Here is a 26,755-nt window from a genome sequence, read left to right as displayed (position 1 = left end):
TCAGAAAACCCTGTTAAAACAACAGGCTGAAACTAGCAATGTAAAATATTTGAGTCATTGGATTTAGTAAGATAAATATTTCACTGCAGGAAATATGGTTAAAAAGACATTTTGCCTAGTCTTCAAAATAATGGTATTGTTTGCTGTAGAATTATGCATGATTGGGAGAAAGGCCATTCCTTTCTGGCTAAAAATGGTTAAATAGCCAATATTGACCATTGCAAAAGTTCCTGGCCTTTGTTGAGGACACCAAGTCCTCTGAAACCTTCCATCTAAAAGCAAAGAAACATCAAATACCTTTCAAAGAGGATTTCACTCAAAATGAAAAATATTAAAATTATTAAAATTTAATTCTAAAAAATTCAACTTATGTTGAGTCATCTACAGAGCATGGATCTGATATGAATCGTCAGCTCTTCCTGACCACCTACCCTACCCCCATCCACTCTCCTCTCTCTTTAATGAGTGTATCATGAGCCCACCATGTGTCCAGGAACCATTTTAGTTTTGACATCAATTAGAAAAGGAACCATTTTAGTTTTGACATCAATTTGGGCTTAAATAACAATGGCAGGACTTGGCTAGAATCGGTTTTGAACTTTGTACCTACCTATGAAAATACAGCTCCAGAGTTAGGTGGGAGTGAGGCTCATAGGCGAAGCCTGGAGCTTACTCTCCTTCCAAAGGTATTTCTGGCTCGAGTCTGCACACAGGAACCCTAGCTCACCTTCTACAGTGGCCACCCACACGTTTCTCAGGCCTGCCTAACCCAGGGAGTGAACCATCATTCTGGTTCCCTGAACATGGGCTATTATTCATTGCAACCCAGCAGGAAGCTTCCTTTGGAGGGATTCCCACAGGAGGTATCCCATGGCCTGCCCTTCCCAGTACCAGCTGCCGCTCACACCTGCGGCCTCTCTGGACCAACTGGAGGCTGCAGGGATGACACCTCTGGGGCATAGACATTTGAGACGACGGCAAGAAAGACAGAACTTGGGCTTACAGGTTGACTGAATCTTCAGGGAGAAGCTTCGCAAGCTTCGGATTGGAGACACTTTGCTTTTTCATTGATTTTTCTAGAAGCAAGAGAGACAGCAGTGTGGAAGACGATGGCTCACATGCTTTTGCTGTACTGCTTCATGTTTCTTTTGCCCACAGAGTCCTGCAGGACATTATGCCAGGTAAGAAAAGGGAAGTTGGAGGAGGAATGAGCGGGAAAGCAAATGGAAATGCATAGCCATCAGTTAGGGGGCCCTAGTTACCTGTGCTCAAGTGGAGGGGGAAGGCAATGGTCTAGCCAGAAGAAGTTGCAATGATAGGTATCCAAAATCCATTTGAGTTAATAGCCTCAAACTATTTTCCCTTTGATTTTTTTTTTTTTTATGAGTTCTTGAGATGAGGCTCAAATGATTTGAGGTTGATAAAGTTTTTTTTTTTTTTTCCGTATCCTTTGATGGTGAAGATTTTCATTGTTCATAACCAGGGGGGTGCTACTTCTGTGGAAGCACCTGAAAATGTGGGGGTGGTAAGTGGTGTCATGTGACTGGGAGATATTTAATGGCAGTTAGTGGGCAGGACCTAGGAATGGTCTGGCTCAATGAAGCTTGTCCCACCCAAAATGAGATCTCTTTGAGAATCCTGATAATGAACCCAATGGATGGGCTGGGGGGAGCAATGAGCCCCTCAGATAGTCAAGGCTTAAGGAAGGTTTAACTGGGATGAAGTCTGTAACAATGTCCTGATTGTAAGTTTTGTGGGGCAGTGAGCCCTATGATGCTCTCTAGAATATTTTCCCTCATACCATAAGTCATTTTAACGTCCTTAATGGTTACTTAGTTAAAATAAGGTGTGGAGGATCATTGAAATAGATAGATGGATAGAGAGACATAAAACTACTTTGATATTCTTGGGAACAGTGTATTATTATTGGACTACAAGATCTGGAAGGGAGATTTGAGATCAACTGGTAAAGCTCCATCTCTTACATGGAGAGGAAACTGAGACCCATATGATGGAATGTAATTTTCTTGAGGTTTCATACCTATCCAGCAAGAGGACTTAGGTAGGACCCTTGTTTCTTCAGATTCTGTTTCTTGCACTTTCCATTGTATTATGTCCCTTCTTAGCAAAAGTCTCCTTAGGAAAGAAAGATTTTGGAAATTCTTTGTAGGAGTTTCCAAATTATAATCATTTAAGGAGTTTTCTCCATGACTCCCCTCCTCCCCAGCACTGAGCTGGTACCTTGCTTCTGGGACAGTTAAGACTCCTTCAGAAAGACTTCTCCCGGAAAGTATCCTGACCCCACAGCTTCGTTCTCTTTTCCCCTTCCTTTGCTCATCCCTATTTTCCCATAAGACAGAACTTAGAGAGTAGACAGAGCCTGGGATGTTTGTTTTGTTTTCTTGGTTATTGAGGACCACCTTATGAACATTCTGTCCTTTTCTTCTCAACCCACCAGTTACTGGATGCTGAGCTTCTGGGTGCTACCAGTCTCCTGACCTCCCTTCTCACTCAGCATCTTCTCAGGCTTGGCAGATTACAGGTTTCCAAAGGGTTCTTTTCATAGTATCCTGTTGAAGATTGCAGATGTCTAAAGTTGAAGGGGCTCATATCAGAGGCCACCCTAGAAGTGAAATGACCAGGAGGAGTTGGATGTGGATGTGTTTTAGCAAGTTAATTGGGAAGAATGAATCAGATCCTTCACTTAAGAAGGCAGAGTTTCCAGAATTCCTTGTAAATAGAACACCGTGGTCCTCTGATTAATCTGATTAATAAAATGTGACTTCATAGGATTCTGTTTAATGGGCCACCAGTTATCCAGAATTATTCACTTTGAAATGCTTTATTGTGGTGTATTAGAGGCTATGGACCTCTCAAGATGGGCTGAGGACATCACTTCCCCACAACCTACAACCTTCTCTGCTGTCTCCACTTGCACCTGGGCTGACTTGGTGGAAAAGACAGTGTCATAGGATTGAGAAGAGTTGAGTTCTAGACTTAGCTCTAAGAGGAACCCCCTGCGTGACCTCAGGAAAGTTGTCTTATCTATTGAAGACTCACCTTCCTTACCTATGTACTAAGAATGCCTTTCAAAATGCAAAAAACTGCCATTTTAGTATTCTTGCTGGGTCAAAATCCTTTACGTCTTCCAGGTATATAATAAGGCTTGGATCTCTAGACTGAAACGAGAAGTCATTTTACATCAGTGCTCTGAAGGACATTGTATTTCGTGAATCCTCGGTGATACCTTCTTCACCTTGGACAGACCCTAAAATGCTCAATTCAGATCCTCCATAAATTCTTATTGGTAGAGACAATGGAAGATTCGGGCTTGTTTCTTGATAACATAGAGAGAGACAATATTGTGAAGAAGAAAGGGGCATGAACTCCAAAGGTTACTCACATGGCTAAGTCACTGAGTTTCTAGGTCCTTCCCTAGTGGTTTAGTTCTTGGAATGCAAGTTGGAGAATTGGACCATGGCTCTTCCCAGCTACTAGAGAGCAAGCTTCTGGCACAAAACCAGGAGATTTCAGTCTCTCTATGCACACACACAAACACACATATGTACATATGGCGGTATATACATACATGTTAATATGCACATGTACACATATGTGTGAGACAGAGAACTAGCTACGTAGGGAGATATAAGAGACATGATACACAACCCATGTTCTTAAGGAACATATAGTTTAACCGAGAAGATAATATGTGCATATAAAAATGGTTAGATAGTAAATAGCAGGGAGATGAGTATATGCATATATATGAAACATTGAATGTGTGTTATGGAGACATAAATAATAAATCCTACGGAAGCCAGAGAGAGAAGGATGTATCATTTAGAACTGGATCAGGAAAGATTTCTTGGAAGGGACAAATTTGAGCTTTGTATGTGTTACATATTCAGTAGGCCTTTATTCAGAGAGTAATAATGGGAGCTAAATCTTAAATACCACTTACAATATTCCAGGCCCCATTCTAAGTGTTTTCCTTAGGATGATATCATTCATTCTTCATGAAAGTGCTCTGCGGTATCACACAATTATAATACTATCATTCTTACCCTACTTTAAGGATGAGGGAACTGAGCTCAGAGAGATCAACTTTTCCAAGGTCTCAAGTGGTAGTATTGGGATTTGAACCCAGGTGGTTTGTTCCCAGGGTACAGCCCTTGACCACAATGTGATACTGCTTCTCATTGAAGGGTCCAGTCCGATATGAATGGGTAGGATGGAGAGGGGTTTTTAATCAGGAGAGGTGGGAAGTGTTCATGATAGGGGGAAGCCAGATTTGAAGGGAGATCCCTTGAGGAACTGGAATACAAAATTACAAATATAAAATTAAGGGAAAAGTGAATGTCTACTTAATTGAGGAAAACAATTACAATAAATTTCAAATTTTACAACAAATTGAGAAATGCTAAAGAGTTTTACATTCAGCAATTACTCAGCATTATTCAGTAATAAACCCAGTAAAATCAGTAAAATCACAATATTTTTATTAATAATAAAAGATGCCCACATCTTTTCCTCTACATTTTTGGCTACATATTTGATTGCCAATAATTTTATAATTTTTTTTCTATAGAGAAGATAGAAAACTTGTTCAGTTTTTCCTCTAGCATTGCTAATCAAATTTGTCTTTTATTATGGCTAGTTTAGAAAAATATCTTTCAGCTTCTCCTTTCATTATTAGTAATGCCATTTAAATATGTAAGACTGTTGTCAACTGTGGGGAAAGCATCTAACAAGTTTCTTTCAAATATGAGCTGCAAGGTATCCAGAACACTTAGAATTTTCTCACTCTGTGACTCATTGTAAATACTGTTTTTTAAAAATTGTAAATACTCTTAAATGAATGTCACTTATTTGTTGATGTCCTTGTTGTAATATGGAAATGACTTCAAATTTCATAAATATATCCTATTAAATTCAAAGTAGATGGATCCCCAATTCAACTTATACTTGTCCAGATTCCATAAAGAGCTACACCCTCTCTAACACTATCTATCCAAAATGGGGGAGAGTGTGAAGGAAGGAAAGATAGAGTGGCCAAAAATAGTGGTCTGAATAGAAGATGGTTAAGCTGTTTTGCCTTTGGGAATTCAATAAAATATATGATCGTGTGAACACATTGTTAGACCCTCTCTCAGGGCTTTGAAGGGCCTATACAAGCAAGGGATTCCAAAGCTTCAGCTCTGTTAACTTCCACTTAAGTCCATCTCTGCTCATGGTGTATTTCTTGGATAGAATGCTGGTCCTTCTTGTTGGAGAGGAAGGAGGGCTCCTGCCGAGTCTCCGCCAGAGAGAAAGCCATCCACACTGATAACAAAATGGGGCCATGGGGACGTACTTCACGGTCTCAGCTTTTGGTGGCGTCCTGGCATCAGAGATGATTCAGATGTGGCCATTGGTCTGTGACTAAAGTGGATCATTGGGCTGGCATCACAACAATTAGTTTTCATGTGGATTTTGATTTTCCCTTTCTAGGTTGCCAACAAAAGCAAAGAGAAGATGTCTGCCGAGCCACATGGTACGTTGGCAGTGATTAGTGATCAAATGGAAATTTTTGTTTATTGTAACAGAGAACCATGCTCAGCCCTCTCTTGGTGGCATGACAGATGGGACTGCTTAATGGCTCGCATTTGGACTCTTTAGTTATCTCATATTAAATCTTACCTTTGACCCCTGCTCCCCTCTCCTCCCAGCACCCTCTGCTCCATCCTGGCCGGAGAGTTCTTTGCCATAAACTCTTTCGCTGACCCAGTCCAGCCTGGAGTAGTGACCGGAGCAGGTTTGGGAAAACTCTTGGGTGACCTGACTCGTTATGAAGTTCTGGAGCTGGGAGCTTTCTCACAGAACACGGGGTGCTGTGGCTCCCATACTGTGTTCTGGGGAGCTGGAGGAGTTTGAGGGAACTGTGAGGTGTGGGAGACCTCATGGACTGAATGTAGGCTCTTCCTTGTCACTTCAAAAGGGGAAGTTCCCCTTTTATCTGTTTTGTATGTCTGAGCTCTGGATGAGATTTTGTTGGAGGGCGCCTGGGTGGCTCAGTGGGTTAAAGCCTCTGCCTTCGGCTCAGGTCATGATCTCAGGGTCCTAGGATCGAGTCCCGCATTGAGCTCTCTGCTCAGCAGGGAGCCTGCTTCCTCTTCTCTCACTGCGTGCCTCTCTTCTTACTTGTGATCTCTGTCAAAAAAAAAAAAAAAAAACACCTTAAAAAGAAAGAGGGGAATCCTAGATTTAAAAAAAAAGATTTTGTTGGAGACAACAGGTGTTCATCACTGAAATAGATGATGATCACTGATCTACTTCAAATGTCCTCCAGTTTGAGAAGAAAATACATCTGATGTACATGGGGCTTGATGTGCCCTCACTGTGCTGACGCCTTGGTGATTGGCTCACGCGGTACAGAGCCCCAAGATCTCCATCTGATGTCAATACCTTTTATTTCTCCAGGTGTATGTGATGGTGTCTGTGTGGACAATTCCCACTGCAGCCAACCTTGCCCTCCAGACACTCAGGGAAATACGGGGTTTTTATGCAGGCAAAAGAAATGGCACAAGATCACTGAAACCTGCCGGACTCTTAATGCCTTCAACATCTTTGAGGTAATATCCTTTCTCTCACACGCGGAGGGGAGACCCAATTAACAATGCATACAATCAATAAGAGAGAGGGGAAGTAATGCGCAGGGCTGGTAGGTGAGCACATTTGTACATGAATACATAAACACCTACTCATTTTCTCTCTCTGCACAAGAATGGAGGTTCTAACTTTGGGCATCTCAAAGTTTGTGCTCTGGGCCCCCACACGCTTCATGATACAAAGGAACCTGATCCTCAGGTCAGAGCTAGAGGAACTGTGGAGAATGATCACAGCTTATTTCTCCATCTTCGCTCTTAGCTCTTTACTACAAAGCCTCGGGCCTCAAGGTACCCTTCTCGGACCAGCAGCATCGGCCGCCCTGAGAACTTCTATTTACTTATTTTTTTAAAGATTTTATTTATTTATTTGACAGAGATAGAGTGAGAGAGCACACAAGCAGGGGGAGGGGGAGGCAAAGGGAGATGGAGAAGCAGAGTAGGGATTCCAATACAGGGAGTTGATCCCAGGACCCTGGGATCATGACCTGAGCCGAAGGCAGATGCGTAAGGACTGAGCCATCCAGGCGCTCCTACCCTGAGAACTTTTAGATATGCGGGCCTCACTCCTGACCTGTTGAATCTGAAGCTGTAGGTTATCAAGGCCCCCAGGTGATTTCTGTGGTCAGTAAAGCATGAGACACAAGCTGGCCGCAAGGGAAGGCCTTCATCATCAAACAGATGAACCTATTTCCATACATACTTACGTAATGACACACTTTTAAAGACCAAATTTTGATAAATAAAATCAGGTGAAATATTACTTCTTCTCTTTTTGTTTCTTTGCTCTTCTTCTCATAGGGGCTTCACCTTTCTGACATTCAGCTCATCTGATTCCTTCAGATGAGTCAATACCTTCACATCTCTTTGGTCCTAGGGAACATCCCTATTTGGTTATTTTAAGGGGGATCAGGGGGAACACCAGTGGATGCTATACTCGAAGTCCCCAACCAGTCTTCAAAAGGCTGCCTGCCTCAGGATGTCCATCATGGGATGCACCCCTAATTTGAGGAATCTGGGCAATGATAAACACAGAGACCCATGTACCCTATGTTTTAATATCTAAATGCTTTAACTCAAGCTTCCAGACTGCTAAGTAAAATATGTTCTGCTGGTGTCCCATCAGATTTTATCCTGACCCTCAAGGGTGGTGGAAAGCCAAGGTCACATGCTCATAACTCTGAAAACCGGTATCCTGTTGCCATCTCGCAGGCCTAGTGATGAGCACACTAGTGGCGTGGTCCATCACGTAGCACAGACTTAGAGAAGAGGCCATGCGGGCCCTGGAAGTGGGCTTGGGGTTGCTGAGCAGGGAATTTGAGTGTCTAGATGCAGGGACATGAGTTCTGAGTAGGCATATCCTCTAGGCCCACAGTCTCTTTGTCTTGTGAAGGGGCAGGCGAGAAGATGCCAGAAAGGGGTCCTCTAAAGTAAGGGTTGGCATTTTTTTTTTCTGTAAAGGGCCAGATAATTAATATTTAATCCCTGTGGGTCAAAGGGTCTCTATTGTGAGAATTCAACTCTGCCATTGTGGCAGGAAAGCAGCCTTAGACAATACTTCAATAATAAGCAGACTGGCTCCCAATAAAACTTTATTTATGAAAAACAGGCTGCCAGTCAGGGGCCATGTTCTCTTCCCTCGTTCTGAAGGCTGGGACCCAGAACCTGAATGTGCAGGAGATACTCTTTATCACTATTTTCAGTCATTCTTTTGTGTTGGCGTCAGCTGATTCATCCAAATCTAGTCCAGAATTTCTATGTTTAAAATATGTTTAGTAAAAATAGGCTTAAATGACACTAGAAATTTATCAGTTGCACAAGACACATATATGGTATATATGCGCAGAAGGGGTCTGAAGTGGTATGCTAAAGAAAACATGTGTTCACTGGAGGGGGAGGGTTTAGCAACAGGCAGCTGGCAAGCTGGAACTTGGGTTTTTCTGTTTGTATACGTTGGTAATGGGGCAAGTTACTACATAACAAATGTGACTATGAAAATATAAAATTGACAAACATTTTGCAATGTACAATTGCGTGATAAGGGTGTCCTAAAGTTAATTAAAGATACTTTCATATTCAAAGCAAACGTAACCCAATACAAACTTTCTTTTTGACCTTTCTTAGACAAATTCATATTCAGTTCGACCATTCGGAGGGAATACTGAAATAAAAGAATATGCCAGAAAGTCTGAGACCATCACAGACATGCTGATGCAAAAGTGTCCGGAGGATTTGTCCTGTGTACTCAGGAACATTCGGCAGTCTCCCCGGCTCCCAGGAAACATTGCTGTCATTGTGCAGCTCCTACACAACATATCCACGGTGCTATCGACAGGTGTCGACGAAGTGAAGATGCAGGTGAGTGGCCTTGACTTGGTAGAATGACATTTTGGTGGAAAAGAATGCAGTTCGCTGGAGTATTCTGTGGGCTTTTTGGGGTCTTTCCCATCAGTGTCTGTAATGCCTGTCATAGCAAGTGCTCAATAAATGTTCACCACAGAATAAACAAAGGAAAACGGAAAAGGTGAACACAACCAGTACATGTTTAGATACAGAACTTCTTTGGATGCTGGGTCTGACGCAGGGATAAGCTTGCCCAACGTATATTTTGGCTACTGAAAACCTCTAAGAACTGTTCTGGTTCCTGCAGAGGAAGACTTTTCCTACTTTTACTTGTGAGTCAAAACAGGATGCTAAAGTAGAAATTAAGCGAATGCAAAGAATACAGCCATACGTGTCTGCTGCAGAAGTGTGAAGTGGGCCTGGATTCATTTCTTTTACTTTCAATCTTTGAGGCAGAGGAGAAAAAGGAGGTTCAGCCTCTGGCGTCAGATTTCAATTTTCTATGTTCCTGTCCAGGGTCCTGCACACAATTGGGACTTAATAGATATTTGTTGCAAGATTGGGTATTCTGAGCAGGGTGGGCAAGTGGCTGGCTTGACCACGGTGTGAAGGGGAAGTGCTGATGTCAGTGAGATTGGGGAAGGATGCCCACTTGCCTGCCTCCCAGGGTGACTCTTCATACATGACATGAGGGCAATTCCTTTCTTGCGCTATTCTCCAGCTCAAACTTTGTTGGCCTGCCAGTATCCTGGGGATCTCATTACGAGGCTGATTCTGATTCACTAGGTCTGGGGTGGGCCCTGAGAGTTCCCAGGGGATGCCTATGCAACTGGCTGGAGGACCACACTTTATAAAAGTGAATCCTGGGGCACCTGGGTGGCTCAGTGGGTTAAAGCCTCTGCCTTCGGCTCAGGTCATGATCCCAGGGTCCTGGGATCGAGCCCCGCATCAGGCTCTCTGCTCCTCAGGGAGCCTGCTTCCTCCTCTCTCTCTGCCTGCCTCTCTGCCTACTTCTGATCTCTCTCTGTGTCAAATAAATAAAATCTTTAAAAAAAAAAAAAGTGAATCCTGACTGTCCTGGCAGATTCGGGAAGTGGCTCAGTAACTAATTCTGGTTCTTCATTGGCAGAGTTACAGTATTATGGCCAACCACATTCTCAACAGCAAAAGCATATCAAACTGGACCTTCATCCCTGAAAGAAACAGCAGCTGTGTCCTGCTACACTCTGTCAATTCCTTTGCAAGAAAGCTATCTATAAATAAGTATCCCATTGACATATCAGATGTCTTCATTCATACTATGGGCACCACCATATCCCAAGACAATGCTGGGAAGAATTTCACTTTTTCAATGAGAATTAACGACACAGGCAGTGAGATCACTGGGCGGGTCCTGATTGGTAGAGATGAACTTCAGAAGGTGCCTGCTCCTTCCCGGGCCATCAGCATTGCATTTCCAACTCTTGGGGCCATCCTAGAAGCCAGTCTTTTGGAGAACGTTACTGTCAATGGGCTTGTCTTGTCTGTCATTTTGCCCAAGGAACTTAAAAGAATCTCATTGATTTTTGAAAAGATCAGCAAGTCGGAGGAGAGGAAGACACAGTGTGTTGGCTGGCACTCCCTGGAGAGCAGATGGGACCAGCAGGCCTGTCAAATAATTCAAGAAAACTCCCAACAAGCTGTTTGCAAATGCAGGCCAAACAGGTTATTTACCTCCTTCTCCATTCTCATGGCACCCCACATCTTGGAGAGCCCGATCCTGACTCATATCACGTACATAGGGCTGGGCATTTCGATCTGCAGCTTGGTCCTTTGCTTGGTCATTGAGGTCTTGGTCTGGGGCCAAGTGACAAAGACAGAGATCTCATACTTACGCCATGTGTGCATCGCCAACATCGCTGCCACCTTGCTGATGGCTGACGTGTGGTTCGTTGTGGCTTCCTTTCTTAGTGGTCCCGTGACACACCACAACGGATGTGTGGCAGCAACGTTTTTTGTTCATTTCTTTTACCTTTCTGTGTTTTTCTGGATGCTGGCCAAGGCACTCCTTATCCTCTATGGAATCATGATTGTTTTCCATACACTGCCCAAATCGGTTTTGGTGGCTGCTCTCTTTTCAGTTGGCTACGGGTGCCCTTTGCTCATTGCTGCTGTCACGGTTGCTGCTACTGAGCCCAGCAAAGGCTACCTACGGCCTGAGGCCTGCTGGCTCAACTGGGACATGACCAAGGCCCTCCTGGCCTTTGTGGTCCCAGCCCTGGCCATCGTGGTCGTAAACCTGATCACAGTCACACTGGTGATTGTCAAGACCCAGCGAGCCGCCATTGGCAGTTCCATGTTCCAGGAAGTGAGAGCCATTGTGAGAATCAGTAAGAATATCGCTATCCTCACACCGCTGCTGGGCCTGACGTGGGGATTCGGGATAGCCACTGTCATCGATGATAGCAACCTGGCCTTCCACATCATTTTCTCCTTGCTCAATGCATTCCAGGTAAGTCTAGGTTCTACTGACCCAGTACTAAGGGAGAGAATTCAGGAAGAAGATTTGTCATCAGGAGCTTCTGCAACTGTATTTGTGAAAGACAATGGACTTGGAGTAGCATAGTGAGTTAGGAAATAAACTTCTTCCCCAGAAAGGCCTGGGTTCAAATCTTGATTCTCTCACTTACCAATGTGTAATGTTCTCTTGGGATATTTGTTTAACTTTTCTGAGCCACATTTTTCTCACTTATAAGATGGGTATAATACTGCCCACCTTATAGGGTGTTAGGAAAATGAAATAAAACATTGGGAAAGCACCAAGTACCAAAATGACCTAAAGATTATAAATAGCACAACAGTAAGGCTGAACCGCTACTGTTTAGAAATTAAACACCACCACTTCCCCCAAATCTAGGTACCTAACTGGAGATAATAAAATGTGCACCTTTATTATATTTCTTTCCATTTGGAATTTTTAGTTCCCATTGGAAATCTTCTTATTTTAATGAGGCAAGTCATACAGAACAGTATTAAAGATAAATAGTTTCCCTTCTCTTCTCTCACCTCTATGAATTAAACAATGTTCACAGTTTCATGTGTCCCCTTGCCAAATTTTTATGCTTATATACAATATATTTTGACATAATATAGGGGTTAAGATATATATTATTATGCACCATATTTTTTTACTTAAAAATACATGGTAGCCTCTTAGTAGATAACTATGTATAAATATGTCTCTTTATTGGCTGCATAGTAGTTATTCCATATTCAGTAATCCCTTACTTGACTGAAATTTGTTTTTTTCATTTTTTTCCTGTCACTATGTACCAATGTGCCAAAGTTTATCATATTGAATGTTAAATACATAGATAAGAATTAACTGATAAGAAAGCGTTTGTTTTTCTAATGACCTTTAAAATAATCCTTTTTTCTGAATGTAGACTTATTTGAAAATAAATGTTTTACCTGGTGGATAATAGAGATTTGAAGTCAAATATTTTCTCTTTCAAAATTTAAATATAATGATTTCATTTTACAATAAGCATTTTGATGCCTTGGCAAACAAGGTTAATAATAATAGAGGTGCCTCATAATTTGACTCTGTATTTATGCATTTCTACAAAATAACATTTTTTATATAGCTTTTGCCCAAGTTTATGCAGCTAGTCACGGACAGGGCTGGTATAACCACCTAGCGTTCTCAAATTTCTCATTAGCATATCCCATGGCTGTTTGTCAGGAGCCCTTAAAGAGTTCATGTATCTACTCCTCTGCAGTTCCCTTTCCTTGTCTCCCCGGGTGTCCTCTTGCTGTGAGTTTTGGTCTGGACTAGGCTGTGAGCATTTGCATTTTGGTACCATGAGCTCCTTTACCTATCATGGTAAGATCAATTTGTAATTTCAACTCAGTTTCTGCCTTGACTCCTGCCAAGGAGGGTGGAGCTCATCTAAATGCCAGTACTGATGGATGTGAGAAGCTGAGCCTGGGGTGTGGATGAAGGGTAGACACTGGCGCAGGCTCTAGGCCTGGTGTGCTGCAAGGTGGTTTGTCCTGTCTCCAGAGAAATGACTTCTATTTTCAGGAGTTTTGCAAGCTGACCTCATTAAAAATTAAATATGCAAACTTGTAATTAAATAAAACAAAGGTTTTGTGTAAGGTCCTACATCCTCAAAATACATTCATTCCTAATTATTTGTCTACATTTTCCCATGCTCGTGAGGTTATTTTCATCTATTATGTCTGTACGGTGGACACGCTGTATAATGATGTGCCCATCCCTTCCTAACTCCACATTTGGTGACATTGCGTTGCTGGATTTAAATCAGTCAGTGTGGGAGTATTTAACCACAGAGACAGGAAAATGCTACAAATTAGTAGAGCTGGTTATGGCTGTTTACCAGCAAATCAGTGGGCCAAGGCATCCTTGGGATGCCCAGTGTGGGAGGAGAGAAAGGGGAGCCCTCCATCAGCTGACGTAGGGGAACACAATCAAGCAAGAGGAAGGAAGCAGAACTAGCAGAGTCTTAGGATGAGGGGCAGGTGGTACTGATGGAGCGGACAGAGAAGAGATACCCCTGAACACACTGTAGGGTCCAGAAGATGTAGGAGAAAGACTCTCCTGGAGGTTTCCTGGTCCTAGCCCTGTGGGAGCACCTCCACTGGTTTTAAAGCTCAACTGCCCCCTTTGCTGGGGAAATATTAGTTGTTGACTTGACTGCACACTTTATAACCTGCAACTCCTGGTTGGTATCCTCTCTTGTATTTACTGAGAGTAAATGTGGGCTGGGTAAGGTTTGGAGACCCCCTTATAGTTGTTTTAGTAGGAGAAATGTATATGTCTTATTCCATTTGGGCTACTGTAACAAAAACACCATAGATTGTGTGGCTTATACGTAACAGAGATTTATTTTTCACAGTTTTGGAGGCTGGCAAGTCCAAGGTCAAGGCACACACAAATGCGGTGTTTGGAGAGAGCCTGCTTCCTGCCTCATAGACGGATAGCCATCTTGCTATAACATCACATAGCAGGACAGGCAAGGGAGTTTTCTGGGGTCTCTTTTGTAATGGCACTAATCCCTTTCATGAGTGCCCCATCTTCATGACCTAATTACCTCCCAAAAGCATGCCTTTAAATAACTTCACATTGGGCATTAGGATTTAGCAGATAAATTTTGGCGGGGAGTAGGAACATTCCTTCCATAAAGCATGTATTTTAAAATTTGGGAGAACACCTTGAGATTTATCTGCTCCAATTGTGGTTTATCTACCAAAGAAATGCAAAGAAGCTACCTCCAGTGAATTTTTATCAATCAGATACTAAACCCTTGATTAATAATTTATCCAGATTTTCTGAATGATATTTTGTGTAACTTTTCCCAAGGTGGGACCAATGAAAAGTGATCTTAGTGGAATATTTCCCAGTTACACTGTATTTATGAGTAAGATAAACGACTGTACAAATGCAGGTTGCATAATAAAGCTGTTAAACACACACACACAGATGTAGACATAGACATACACACAAATAAATATACAGAGACACCACATTTATTGAGTATTTTGTGTCAGGCGTTATGCTAAGCATTGCAGATGTGAATATACTTAGTTTAGCCATGAGAATTGAAAACCTTACACGGAGAGAAATTCCTCTTTGTCCTTTAGTCATAGGAATGTACTTTTTAGAGGAAACAGGCTAAAATCATGGTTTCTAGATATTTAAAAAATTTAAATCCTAAGCAAAATTCATAGAGATTCCGATTTAAAATGTATCCATTGTACCAAAACCAGGCCTGGGTGTGCGTGTCCCAAGCATTTTTATACAAATGACACTTTGTAACCTAATGGCCCATGACATCCATGACATTTTCTTGGTAGATACAGTGACAGATTTCAACAGTTATCTTGTAGGCTAAGGGTGTCACACAGAAAAGCAATCTCACAGAAGGTCTCCAAGCTTTGAAGTGCTTGCTGGACTGGCTGAATGGATAGGTATATTTGGTATGTTTAGGGGAATGGATGAGCTATATGGGCAGCACCAATGTCTGTGAAATCTTCCACCTCTCAGGTAAGCTTTTTTCAAATAGAGGTAGCAGTGGATTTGGTATCATTCCCGTTGAGGACCACCGGGTTGCAACATCTTTATGGTGCCATTTATATTAAAACCATGTGTCTTAATAGACGTCTGCCTATTATAAGCCTAATATAAGGCTTCATGTTCAATTATGAAATTGAGGGTGATGCCTTGTTAATCAAAGGTCATGAGCTCAGTTCTCTTCTCAGGTGAGCCAGGACCTGCTTAACCACACCTTCAGGAGAAACTGTCTAATGAATGCTGCAATTTATCACATTTTCAAAGTTGAATCTCTGAGTTTCTTTCTCCTTGTCTGGAAATGGGACAAATAATTTTCCTTCCTTCTTTAGGGGAGTGTTTTGGGACAACTCAAATGGACTATACCTATAGAGGAACAGCTTCCTTTTGGCTTTCATGGGGTCTGACTTTGTATGGATGGTAAGGGATCTGCGAGCTAAGTGATTCCCTCCAAGTTATCCTATTTGGAGCATCTGTTTCTGAGTACACGTTATGTGCTTAGAAGCTCTATCTGTTTTGGGTCTTAGTCTTCTGAGGGTCCATGCACTTGACTTCCTTTGTGAGTTTTATAACAATCTTTGGTTGTGGATGGGGGAAGGAGGTTGAGAGTGTTAACAGAAGCTGAGCATAGTTGCTTTTGATATTTTTTTCTATGGAAGTTTCTTTGATTATAGTTTGTCCAAGGACTGCAAGGACTGCTGTCTATGACCTAATATATTCTCTGACGCTTGCTCAGGCTATTATAGTCTGGTGAGCTCCTGATAAATGCAAAACACTTTTATTTTAACCAGTTGAATAAGAAAGTCCCATCGTCTGGTATGGATCCTGGACCTTGGTCTGTTTGATTTACTGAGGTTTCCCCAGTGTCTGGCATGGGCTGGCACATGGAAGATGCTTAATCAGTATTCATTGAATGGATGAATCTAGGTGCTGTAACCGTAAGAGAGTCAAAATTTTATTAAATCGTTTTTGATTTTATTTATTTATTTATTTTAACCAGAATAGAAACTGATGAATACTGGTATTTAAAATGGCTAAATGGCTCTTCTTCCCTCTTCTGTGTTTCTCAGGGCTTCTTCATCTTGGTGTTTGGAACAATCCTGGACCCGAAGGTATCACAAATCCCTCTTCCTTTTGTTTTCCCCCATGATCCATACTTGGCTCTGAAATCCTCACTTGTAAAGACCACTTACTGAGCGTCTCCGACCTCCATCATTTGTGCGGACACTTGCACACGGCATCACTCTTCTTTATGATACAAGTAAAATCTACCATCTGGTAAACTCCTGCGGAGCTAAGCATTGCATATACATTAGCTCTAGTCCTTAAAACAATCTTGGGTATTCTTATTTTCAGTTTTATGGATGTGGACCATGAAACTCAGAGTGATTAAACCTGCCCATGAGCTCTACAGAAACCCACTCTAACAAGCTGAAACAGAAAGAGGATTGATTAAATCTCACAAGATCAACTTCAGGAAGGTCTCTCTGGCTTGGAGACTCGAGGCTACACCCAAGGAACAATTCCCAATCCAGAGACAGAACTAGATACCTGTGCTCCTCTCCACTTCCCTGGGTACAGATAGCACAGCTCACCAGGCCCATGTCAGGCAGCAGATGCTGAGCTAGACTTGCTGCTCCTGTTGCCCTGTAGATCACCTCCACCCTGCCTGTTGGGATCCACTGGCACCTGCTTCTTTGTCCTGTCATGTCTGATTGGCTGAGTCCAGGTCACGTGGCTGGATCTCCACTGCAAGGGAGGTCAGGACAGTGAGTTCCACCTTAAAGAGCTGTAGACTCTGGGAAGGGAATTTTCCAAGTACAGATGTGTGTGTGTAGGTGGTAAGTGGTGAAAACAGAGGAAAGCTAAACAAATGAATAGAATACCAAATGCTTACTCAGCCTTCTAAGATCACTCTCTTTCCTTTATACTATGCTGCCTCCTGAGTGAGCAAAGTAATCAACTCTCTCAAGTGTAGAAGCAAACACCTTCACTGCAGGGTTGATTTTTTATTTGATTATTATTAATTAGTTAATTCCATTATTAAGTTAATAGCTGAGATTTATGAATGAGGCATTTCACACTGGTCCCTTCATTTTGTTATGAGGATACCATATCGACCAAATAAAAATTATTTAGAAGTGGTAGAGGATTGGTGTTTCAGTCTTTCTATTTCCGGTACAAACTTTGCACCGCTGGGAGAGTTCCTTAAGTCTCAGGAACCCAGATCCCCCAAAAGGAATGCAGAGATTATGATGATTTTCCTGCCTATTCTGCTTGATCCTGGTAAAGAACAAATGTGATTTTGTTAAGTGAAAATACACAGAAAGCATTTAAGGTAGTACACAGTTGTATACCGAGTGATTTTTTTTTTAATTAATCATAACACCACAACTAGTGTTTATTGTCAAAACAGCAGTAGCATTATTATTTATTAATTTACCAGGTGTTACGAGATGTGCAAAGAACTCTAAGACCTAGAACTTTCTATGAAGATCAAAACCTCTTACATTTAATATTCTAACGTAAAAGGTCAAGACTCAAAGTTGTCACAGGACCGTACATGATTAATTGACATAAAGTTGTTTATGCCAGGAATCTTCACAAATTTCTTTTAGGATCAGTAAAAAGTAATGAGCATATGTCCCCAGATGTGTTTATTATCAATTTACAAAGTATGTATTTTGCATGTTATGAAACACATTAAAAAAAGATGAAAAAAAAGGAAATGTAAATAGAAGCTCTAGGTTGTCTCCCCATACCCCTGTGGACCCTTGAGTGCACAGCCCCAGGCCCTGGGGAGTGCTTCTCCTCCTTTGGATGCTGTGTGTGACAAAGCATATTGTATTTTCTGGGATGCATGAAGTCACTTTGAGCTGGAGAGGTTTGGTACCCATTAACTGCGAAGACAGAACTAACTATAAGTCCTCAGAATGTGAATAACATTTTATGAAGTGGAAGGGAAGAGGAAATAGAAATAAGACAGTGCCTGCATTCAGCAGGAGACATGTAGGGAAATTGACAAGTTGGTTTGGAGTCTGGGGACATAAAGCCAAGTCTCAGTTCTTCTCAGTAGTCAATTGACTTTGGGTGTCACCTCGACTACTAATCTTAATGTCCTCTGTTGTAAAATGGACATAATAGTATCTATTTTATAGGATTATTTCTTGAATAAAATGAGATGACAGGCATGAAAAGTGTTTTTTAAAAATATATGAATATAAAACTAAATATAATGTAAGAAACAAAGTATATTTGATACATTAATAAATTACTTAATATAGGGGCTCCTGGGTGGCTCAGTTGGTTATCAGTCTTGGGCTCAGGTCATGATCCCAGGGTCCTGGGATAGAGCCTTGCATTGGGCTCCCTGCTCCACAGGAAGCCCGCTTCTCCCTCTCCCTCTTCCTCTGCCTGCCACTCCCCCTGCTTGTGTTCTCTCTGTCTGTCAAACAGATAAATAAAATCTTTAAAAAAAATTACTTAATATATAAATATGCCATATTAGCATTATACTGTGTTAATTTATATTATTATATATCATGTTATTATATATTATTTATAACATTAATACATAAATATGTTTTATTAGTATATTATATGTATTTCTATTATATATCATATTAGCATTAATATACTGTATATAATCATATATATTATTTAATATGTATTAAATATATTTATATTTTATATGTATATTTATGTTAAATCTATTTAATATATATTTAACATACAAAATATAATTGTTATTTGTTATTCTTATTTTCTTTATTCCATGGACTTTTGCTATGTTGCATAGGATTCTGTTTTTTAACTATGGATTGGCCTCTAGAAAAGGTTGTTTTCTTTTTTAAAGATTTTATTTATTTACAAGAGAGAGCATGAGCAGGGGCAGAGGGGCAGAGGGGCAGAGGGGCAGTAGGGCTGAGGGGCTGAAGGGCAGAGGGAGAGAGAGAAGCAGGCTCCCCATTGAGCAGGGAGCCTGATGCAGGTCTCCATCCCAAGACCCCAGGATCATGACCTGAGCCGAAGGCAGACACTTAACCACCTGAGCCACCCCGGTGCCCCTAGAAAGGGGAGTTCAAATAACAGACAAGCCACAGGAAATGTCTAATGTCTAATCAAGTGCTCCAAAAATCTGCTACCAAAGCGAAATCAAAGATTCCTCAAACTTGTGGCAAACTGTATTTCTTAGGCACGGGGTTCACGCTTCAGGCCTCTGAATAGGCGTCTCCTGTGCTAGCCTCACCTTCCTGTGTCTCTCCCTCTCCCCACCTTTTCCTGAAGCGTTCCTCCGAGTTACAGACCCCTCCACATCCCAGCGACAGGGCCTGGCTGGTAACCCACTTTCTCCCCACAGTGTTGGCCTGGCCTGTGCATCTGTGTTGACTTTCATAATCTTTTAATTCTTAACTCCTTTTGTTCTCTATCCAGATAAGAGAAGCTTTAAAGAGTCGAGTAACTTCTGCAAAATGGAGCTCCAGACTATCTGAGGTAAAGCCTGCATACTCATTATTGCATGTGGCATGTTGCTAAAACAGTCCCCCTAATTCTGTGGATTCCGAAGTGCCCCGTGAGCACCTCTTTGACCTGTTCAGATTCCTTTGGGGGTCGTGGCATCCATAGAGAGGAAAGCAGACTATGTGCATTTAGAGGAGAGTGGCCAGGCAGGGAGTGGGGGTGGGGGGTTGTTTTGGGGGGCAGACTTCAACCCAGGCAGCAGGAGAGCAAGCCCATGCGGAAGCAGAGAAATGAGAGAAGAAAATCTCATCTTCTTGGGACCGCCTGCTCTTTCCCTCCGACTCTAGTTGGCAGAACTGCAAACAAAGTGAAGAAGTCCAGGGAAACAAATTCTGATGCTGCACAAACAAAGAACCTCCTAGTAGCTTGATTTTCAAGAGGGGCTGGCCGCCATGGTTACCGGAGTTGTAAAGGAAGGCTGGGGCCGGCTCAGTGGTGTTGTAGAGAAGGCTCTACAGTCTAGGAGTACACACGCCCTTGACCTTCACTTGCACAGTGCAGAAACCGTGTATTGTTATGCCAAGGTTCCACCCCTCAGCTGTTCTGAGGGAGGGAAATGCGGAAAGTGTTTGAATGGCAGCAAAAGGGACTTCAAGGTTGGCACAGGGGACGTTTCCCAATCACAAGAGAAAAGGCAATCTAGAGTTTTCCAGGCTGACATTGGGTAGGATCCATATCCATGGTTGGGCGGACAGCCCATGGCCTGAGTAGCAGCACTGTCCCACCCTATATCCCTCAGCCCTGTCCCACCCTATATCCCTTGCTTTGCTAGTCTCTCTCTTTTGATTTCCGTCACCCTCCCTTGTCCTCCCCTCCTTTCTTTTCCCTTTATTTTCCCATCTCTATTGCTGCTACTCCTACCCGAACTTGGTCCTTGGTTTGCAAACTCTGGGGATTGTTGGCCTCTCCATTGCCTTTCCAGCTGAAATGTTAAAAAGCTCCAATTTATTGAGACTAAACATCAATCATGATTTAAAAACAGTGGATCTCAACCTTAGCCAAAGACTGGAGTCAAGTGGGAAGCTTCAAAACATGTTGCCTGAGTCCCACCCCTGCAGAGTCTCATTGGATTGGTCTGCGGTGTGTCTGGGAATTTTAGGAGCCCCCCTGATGGTTCTCATGTCTTGGAGGCTGGGACCCTCTCATCCTGAAGTCCCTAGCATTGTACATATTTGCCTCTAACCAGCCTGCTTGGCAAAAGTACCCCCATCACCTCACGGGTCGCCTGGTCCCCTCAGCAGAGTTCGGGCGCTTGCAACGCCTTCCAGTCTGACTCTGTTCCTTTCTGATGTGATTTCAGTACCCACTGGTCCAGCCACACAGGGCTAGTCTGCCCTTCAGTACTATCCAGAAATAGTCATTGGGCCCATTTCTCTTTGTGTTTTTACCTAAAAGATAAGTCAGGATTATACCCAGAACTTTATTTTTAGTTTGTTGGTTGTTGGAGTCCATGGTTTTTAATGCTGGCGGCACCTTAGAAACACGTAGAGAGCTTTTTAAAAAACAAATACTGTGTACACCCAAGAAAATTTAAACCAGGCACTCTTGGGGTTAGGGCTTGTCACTTAAAAATTTTTTTTAAATTAAATTTAATTTTTTTAATTTGAAAAAATTTTAAAAAATATTTTGTTTACTTGAGAGAGAGAGAGAGCGAGAGCATGAGCATGGAGGAGAGGGAGAAGCAGGCTCCCTGTGAGCAGGGAACTCGATGTGGGGCGTGATCCCAGGACCCTGAGATCATGAACTGGCCGGAAGGCAGATGCTTAACCGACTGAGCCACCCAGGGGCCCCACTTTTTTTCAACTTTAATTTTTTTTAAACTCCCCAGTAATTCTGATGAGCTGCCAGGGCTAAGCACCATGGGTCGGGGAACCCGGTAAATTTATCCTAACTGTTTGCAATCCTTCTTCTGCCCACAAGCTTTAGGCTGTTTCTAGTCAGTATTATGTCCTCCTCAGAGGAAGTAGGCTTATTATCTGTCCTCTCTCCTGGTGAGTAGACCTGAGTAGACCTAAGTAGACCTCTCTGTGCATCAACCTCTCCTCGTAGTACCTGCTTGTGGGGTGTCAGTCCCCGCTCCCCAGACCCAGGATTCAGGGATGTGCTTGTCTGTGTTCGTTTTACATCCACTGTGGCGTGGTCTATGCTCATGTGGAGATCCTTCTACCCGCGAGTTAATGCATTATCTGTCCTAAGCAACATTTCCGTAAAACACGAGGCTATTTTAGACTCAGGTACATTATAAAAGGATGACTGTAACATGGAAGGTTCCAGTAGGCCAGCTGAGAAGCGCTGTTTGAGGGCTAGGAGGCATTCTAGTGTTGCTCTGTCTCACCAGGCCACTCGCTTGTCTTGTCCCGCCTTCCTCCCGCCAGGAGCACCCCCTAGGCCCCCAGGAGAGAGATCCAGGCCAGGTGGGTGGAGGATGTCTCACAGGGGCCTGTTCCTATGTTATCAGCAGTGCTCATATAAAGAAGGAGGGGTTGGAGAGAAAGGATACAATCAGTAGCTGTGGGTCACCATTCTGTGTGCTTTGAATATTTGTGATAATCGCAAGTGGACTACTAATGATTAAGTGCAATTACGCTTTTGTTGTCGACAGAACCTTTCTACTGATTTCTCCCGTCACCCCACCAAAGCGCCAAGCTAACCAACCTGGCCATACCCCTAACTCGGGAGGTGAGTGCAAAGGAAGGGTTTTCTCAAAGACATGCCATCCGGATGACATTTCTTTTAAAAACATCACAGTGTGAGTTGTTGTAACTAAGAATGATTTCTTTCTTGATTGAAAAGATTCTTACACAACCCATTCTCATCTGGTATGGTTAGAGTTATGTTCACACTTCTTCTAATGGTTGCACTACTGAAATTTTTGTTGTTGCTGTTTAACAGTGAGGTGTATCTGAGAATGGTTATAAGTTAGCCTGACTGAATTTCAGTGGGGAGGGAACAGAGATGCCAGTTCTACGTGGCTGCAGTCCCCCTCTCGCATTCCCCATCCCCAGGGCGTGAGACCAGCAATATCTCCACATATCTCACTGTGGCCCCTCTCTTTCCCTAGTGTGAAAAGACCAAGGAATGATCATAAACACTGTCTGTGAGAGGTTTCAGGGATAATGTCGAAGTTAATTCACTTTTGAGGTAATGTCTGAGAGATAGAGACATCGAAACAGAGGAAAGGGGGAAACAGAAGTACGGAGACACTGAGGGGCGTGGTGACTCTGGATTGTGAGAGAGCCACCCAGATATGTGGACATGAGCAGACAAGTCTGCTAATCCTCCCTACCCATTTCTCTATAGATCTGTAGAGAGAAGATCAGACAGGGATATGGAGACACCCACCACAGGATACCCCATTCACAGGGCGTCAGGGAGAAGCAGAGAGAGGCCAAGCGTTCCCGAGAGAGACCCAGAAAATACAGAAACAGAGATTTATACAGGAACACATAGAGAGTAACAGAGACAGAGCAGAGAGAGATGCAGAGAGAGAGAGGCGCTTGGATATCTAGACCAATCCTCCCTCCCCCAGCCCAATACATCACGGCTCCAGTAAGCTGCTGTGGCTGAGACCTTCTGCGGCAGCCTAGGGCCTTGTACAAAGAAAGGGGGCGTTTCCAAGAGGAAAAGAAGTGGTCCAGCTAACAGAAGGACAAGGTTTGTAACTCAGCATTTGTAGGCAACAGAAAACCAGCAGCCTGTCCCCTGGCTTCCAGAGTGACTTAAAAGACTCCCACTTGCCAAGGGGGTGATACCCAAAGGGGCTTATTGCTCCGGAAAGAGTGAGCCCGTAATGCAGCTGTTGTGAGCTTTGGGGTCTCACTGCTTGTACATTAAAGTTGTGATTTTTCTGTTCTTGACAAGGTCATACGTTCCAGGAATGGCAGAGCCCCAGGAAAAATGTGCTTCTTCCTGTCTTCTTGCCTCTGGGGAGTATGAAGGAAGCCTCCCATGGTGCGGTGCTGATGAAGCGTGTATGAAGTATAGGAAGGATGGAAGGCCGCTCTGTCTAAGCTGTTCTGCACTGCTCAACATTTCTCTCCAACAACTGTCAACATGCATATATATATACCATACGCATATGTATATATACCAACATGCATATATATATATATATATATATATATATATATATATATATATAGACACCATGCCAGGCATCCCCAAGGGAAGAAGAAGATAAGATGGGCCGAAGCAGGACCTTGTTCCTTTTGGAGCCTCCAGCTCCATGCTGTTGGGCCATGTTTATCCTCAGGAAGAGAGTCTGCTTCATCTTGGCAAAGATGGCCAGGGATGTCACCTGGCTGGTTTCTGTGGGTTGTTAAGGGAGGCGCCCTCATGAATAGTCACCAACAGTTGGGCTGACTCTAAGTAGGTCATTGCTGGTTCTTTGTACAAAAGGAATCCAACTGCTAGCATCGTCCACCTGTCCATATTTAAATGGATTACACAGTTAGCTCAGCTTGGGCTTGAATGCAACTTGGCCGTGAGCCAAGGAAAAACATAGAGCTTTTGAACCAGAAAGATGCTCATTGTAAGTGAAGGAGCTTGGAGACTGGAGTGATGGACCACAGCTAATCCAGGCTTGAGCCAGAGCTGGACACCCGAGTCTGCAGACCTCCAGCTCTGAACTTTCTCCGCAAGACACAGAACCGCTGAGGGAATCTGTCTACTCTGATGATATAAGATTAACCCTCACCAACAATATGTTTTTTTGAAACCAGTGATGAGGAAGGGAGACTATCATATTTCAAGTACAGAGCTGCTCATTTTCTTAACCTTGTAGGTAAACAAATTCGACGTTCAAACAAGGGGCCATGGATAGGTGAGCAGTACAATAGGTAGAAGCCCCTTTGCAGGGGCAGGGACGCTCCTTTGCAAAGCAAGCACTCAGGTTGCTGCATCAGAAGAAAATGAGTGCCTAAAGGAAAAGCGGGCAGTGAATAGTCTCTAATTATCCTACCAAGAATCCAGTGTTAAATGATGTTACATTACAAAAGGGAAAGTGAGACACACTTTGTGAATGAGTGGGGTCTCTATCTTTTTTACTGTAAAAAACTTTCTCTAAGTAAGGAAGCTAGAAAAAGCAAAAAAAAAAAAAAACAATAAAAAAAAAGCCAATAAGAAGGTAGAAGGATACACCAACTTGCAGAGTAAGTCATCTTTCAAGGGGCATTGCTTAGCTTGCGACAACAGTCACGTTTCTCTCAAATGAAGTCAGAAAGGATTTTAATTTGACATCTCCCTAGTTATTTCTGTCGAGTCTCTTCCAGGGAAGGGAGTGGGGCAGGCACAGTCCTGGTTTTCAGAACGCAGACATCTCAGTACAGAGAAATGGGACTTACCCAGAGTCAATATGTTGAAGTGAGGACGGAAACTCATGAAGTCGAATTGTTACAGGATTAGAAATCTAGAAAAACTTTAGAAAAGACTGCGTCCAATGACCCCATTTTATAGATGGGAACTCTGAGCATGAATAAGAGAGAGAGATTGGTATTTCATCTGTTTTGTGCATTAAGCACGAAACAGTCCCATCTTGGATGAAAGCATGCTCCACTCAGATGTAGAACACTTCTGGGATGGGATGGCAGTAAAGACTTTCTTTATTACGATTATTATGAACAAAGAAAGGGCCCATGGATGCTAAGAGAAACTCCAGAAGTTTGTGGAAATCCCTCGAAGAAGCTGTGCCCTCTCTCCTGTAGCCCACGATCCCGTCTGTCCCCTCCTGAAAGATGATTCTGAACGACACATTTTGGTTGACTGTGGAAGACCCCGAGTGGAGACATACTCCGTGTCCTACTCACACAGAGGAAATGACCTTGTCAGGCGGCTCAGGGAGAAATTGGTGCTACCAGTGTCTAAGGCAGATTCGTGGTTAGACGCGTAAGACATGATGATTCTTGGGAAAGTTATTTAAGTTCCTTAGATTTTTATTTTCTCACCCATATATTGAAAAAATGGAGTCTACCTCATAGGATTGTTGTAAAGGTTAAATGACTATGTGTAGATAAAAATACCTAGAAGAGTATTTGGCCATTGAAATGTTAGCTGTTTTTGTTAAAGTATCTGTGAATTCACTTGCAAACACAGGTCCATGGCCTTGTGTGTGAGTTTAGAGATTGACACACTCATGGAAGTTAGTTCATTGAGTTCTAAATAAAAGAAATTAAGCATTTGATTCAGTCCATCCAGCATCGGGGGGATCAGCCAGCAAAATCTGCTGAGCTAACCATCGGACAGTTCTTTGTTCTAGTGTTACCATGTTTTAATACAGACTGTCCTGCCTGGGAAAGACTCCGTGGTTCTATTTAGTGCACATTGTGTCTGAGCTCTGCTTCACTTTTTTGCGCTCTCTCTGAAGTCTTCCCTGATGAGTCCATCCAGAAGTGCTGATGGTCCCCACCTGATTTCTGTAATATTTATAATCTGTGCCACTCAGTTTATATTTAGTATTTATTGTGTTTTATTGTTTGTTTGCTTTCTGTCTTTCGGTATGCATATGTTTTCTTTCTCAGATAAGACTGTAAACCTTTGGGGATTGTGTTACTTATTAGATTTACTCACTCTCTTACTCCCTTTTGTATGCCCAAAGTGCAGAGCAGGTATGTTGCTCATAGAACATGTTCAATAAAGACCTCTGATTACACAACCGTGGGTTTGATGATACTGGCTTTTCAGTTCCCAAATGACCCAGTACTTAATGAGCAACCTCAGGAGAAATGACCTAGTTCCACAAACGTGGCCTCCTTAGTTGTCATTACTGTAAAGAGGTAACAAAACTGCCTTTCCCTTATTTCTCCTTCATGTCAGCATTTCCCCTGGTGATACTGAAACGGAGGTTTGCATTAGGTTTTGTGGCTCAGAGGAACTATGGAAATAGGAGACAGTAGAATCGGGATGTGTGGGCTTTGGTGGTGAGAGAGGAAATCCAGGCTTGGCTACCCTGTCAGAAATCAGACCACATGAAGTTTCCAGTAAGTGGAGACTGTGCCTTCTATGACTGAATTCCCATGGTCATGGCCTGCGGTTTACTAAGAACTCTTGGGCCAGTTATTAAAAAATAAAACAAAAATCTCTTTGGTGAAGGTAGGGATTAGGTCATGATTTACCGATCTATTTCCTAGCCAGTTTTTCCCCAAGCTCAACACTGACTAGGCAAACTGTGATCGCC

General features: G+C 42.7%; 1 protein-coding gene across 4 annotated transcripts in view; it reads left to right on the top strand.

Annotated features, from left to right (window-relative positions):
* The window catches only part of ADGRF2 (adhesion G protein-coupled receptor F2), a 41,617-nt gene extending 15,383 nt beyond the window's left edge, over window positions 1-26,234 (top strand). The window contains exons 2-10 of one of the 4 annotated variants that reach the window (XM_047734906.1): window positions 1,081-1,181; window positions 5,494-5,536; window positions 6,463-6,614; window positions 8,772-9,005; window positions 10,120-11,481; window positions 16,134-16,175; window positions 19,498-19,557; window positions 22,187-22,263; window positions 23,460-26,234. In XM_047734906.1, the coding sequence (XP_047590862.1) occupies window positions 1,081-1,181; window positions 5,494-5,536; window positions 6,463-6,614; window positions 8,772-9,005; window positions 10,120-11,481; window positions 16,134-16,175; window positions 19,498-19,557; window positions 22,187-22,234 (2,042 nt within the window). In that variant the 3' untranslated portion in view covers window positions 22,235-22,263; window positions 23,460-26,234. Of the gene's footprint in view, window positions 1-1,080; window positions 1,182-5,493; window positions 5,537-6,462; window positions 6,615-8,771; window positions 9,006-10,119; window positions 11,482-16,133; window positions 16,176-19,497; window positions 19,558-22,186; window positions 22,264-23,445 lie in introns of all 4 variants that reach the window. The other 3 variants (XM_047734905.1, XM_047734908.1, XM_047734907.1) reach the window with 3 other exon arrangements.
* Window positions 26,235-26,755: the final 521 nt, after the last annotated feature.

This window comes from Lutra lutra, chromosome 6 (genome assembly GCF_902655055.1).
Source record: "Lutra lutra chromosome 6, mLutLut1.2, whole genome shotgun sequence".
Classification (NCBI taxonomy): Eukaryota; Metazoa; Chordata; class Mammalia; order Carnivora; family Mustelidae; genus Lutra; species Lutra lutra.
Note: the sequence above shows the minus strand (reverse complement) of the source record. Positions and strands in the feature narration are given on the sequence as shown.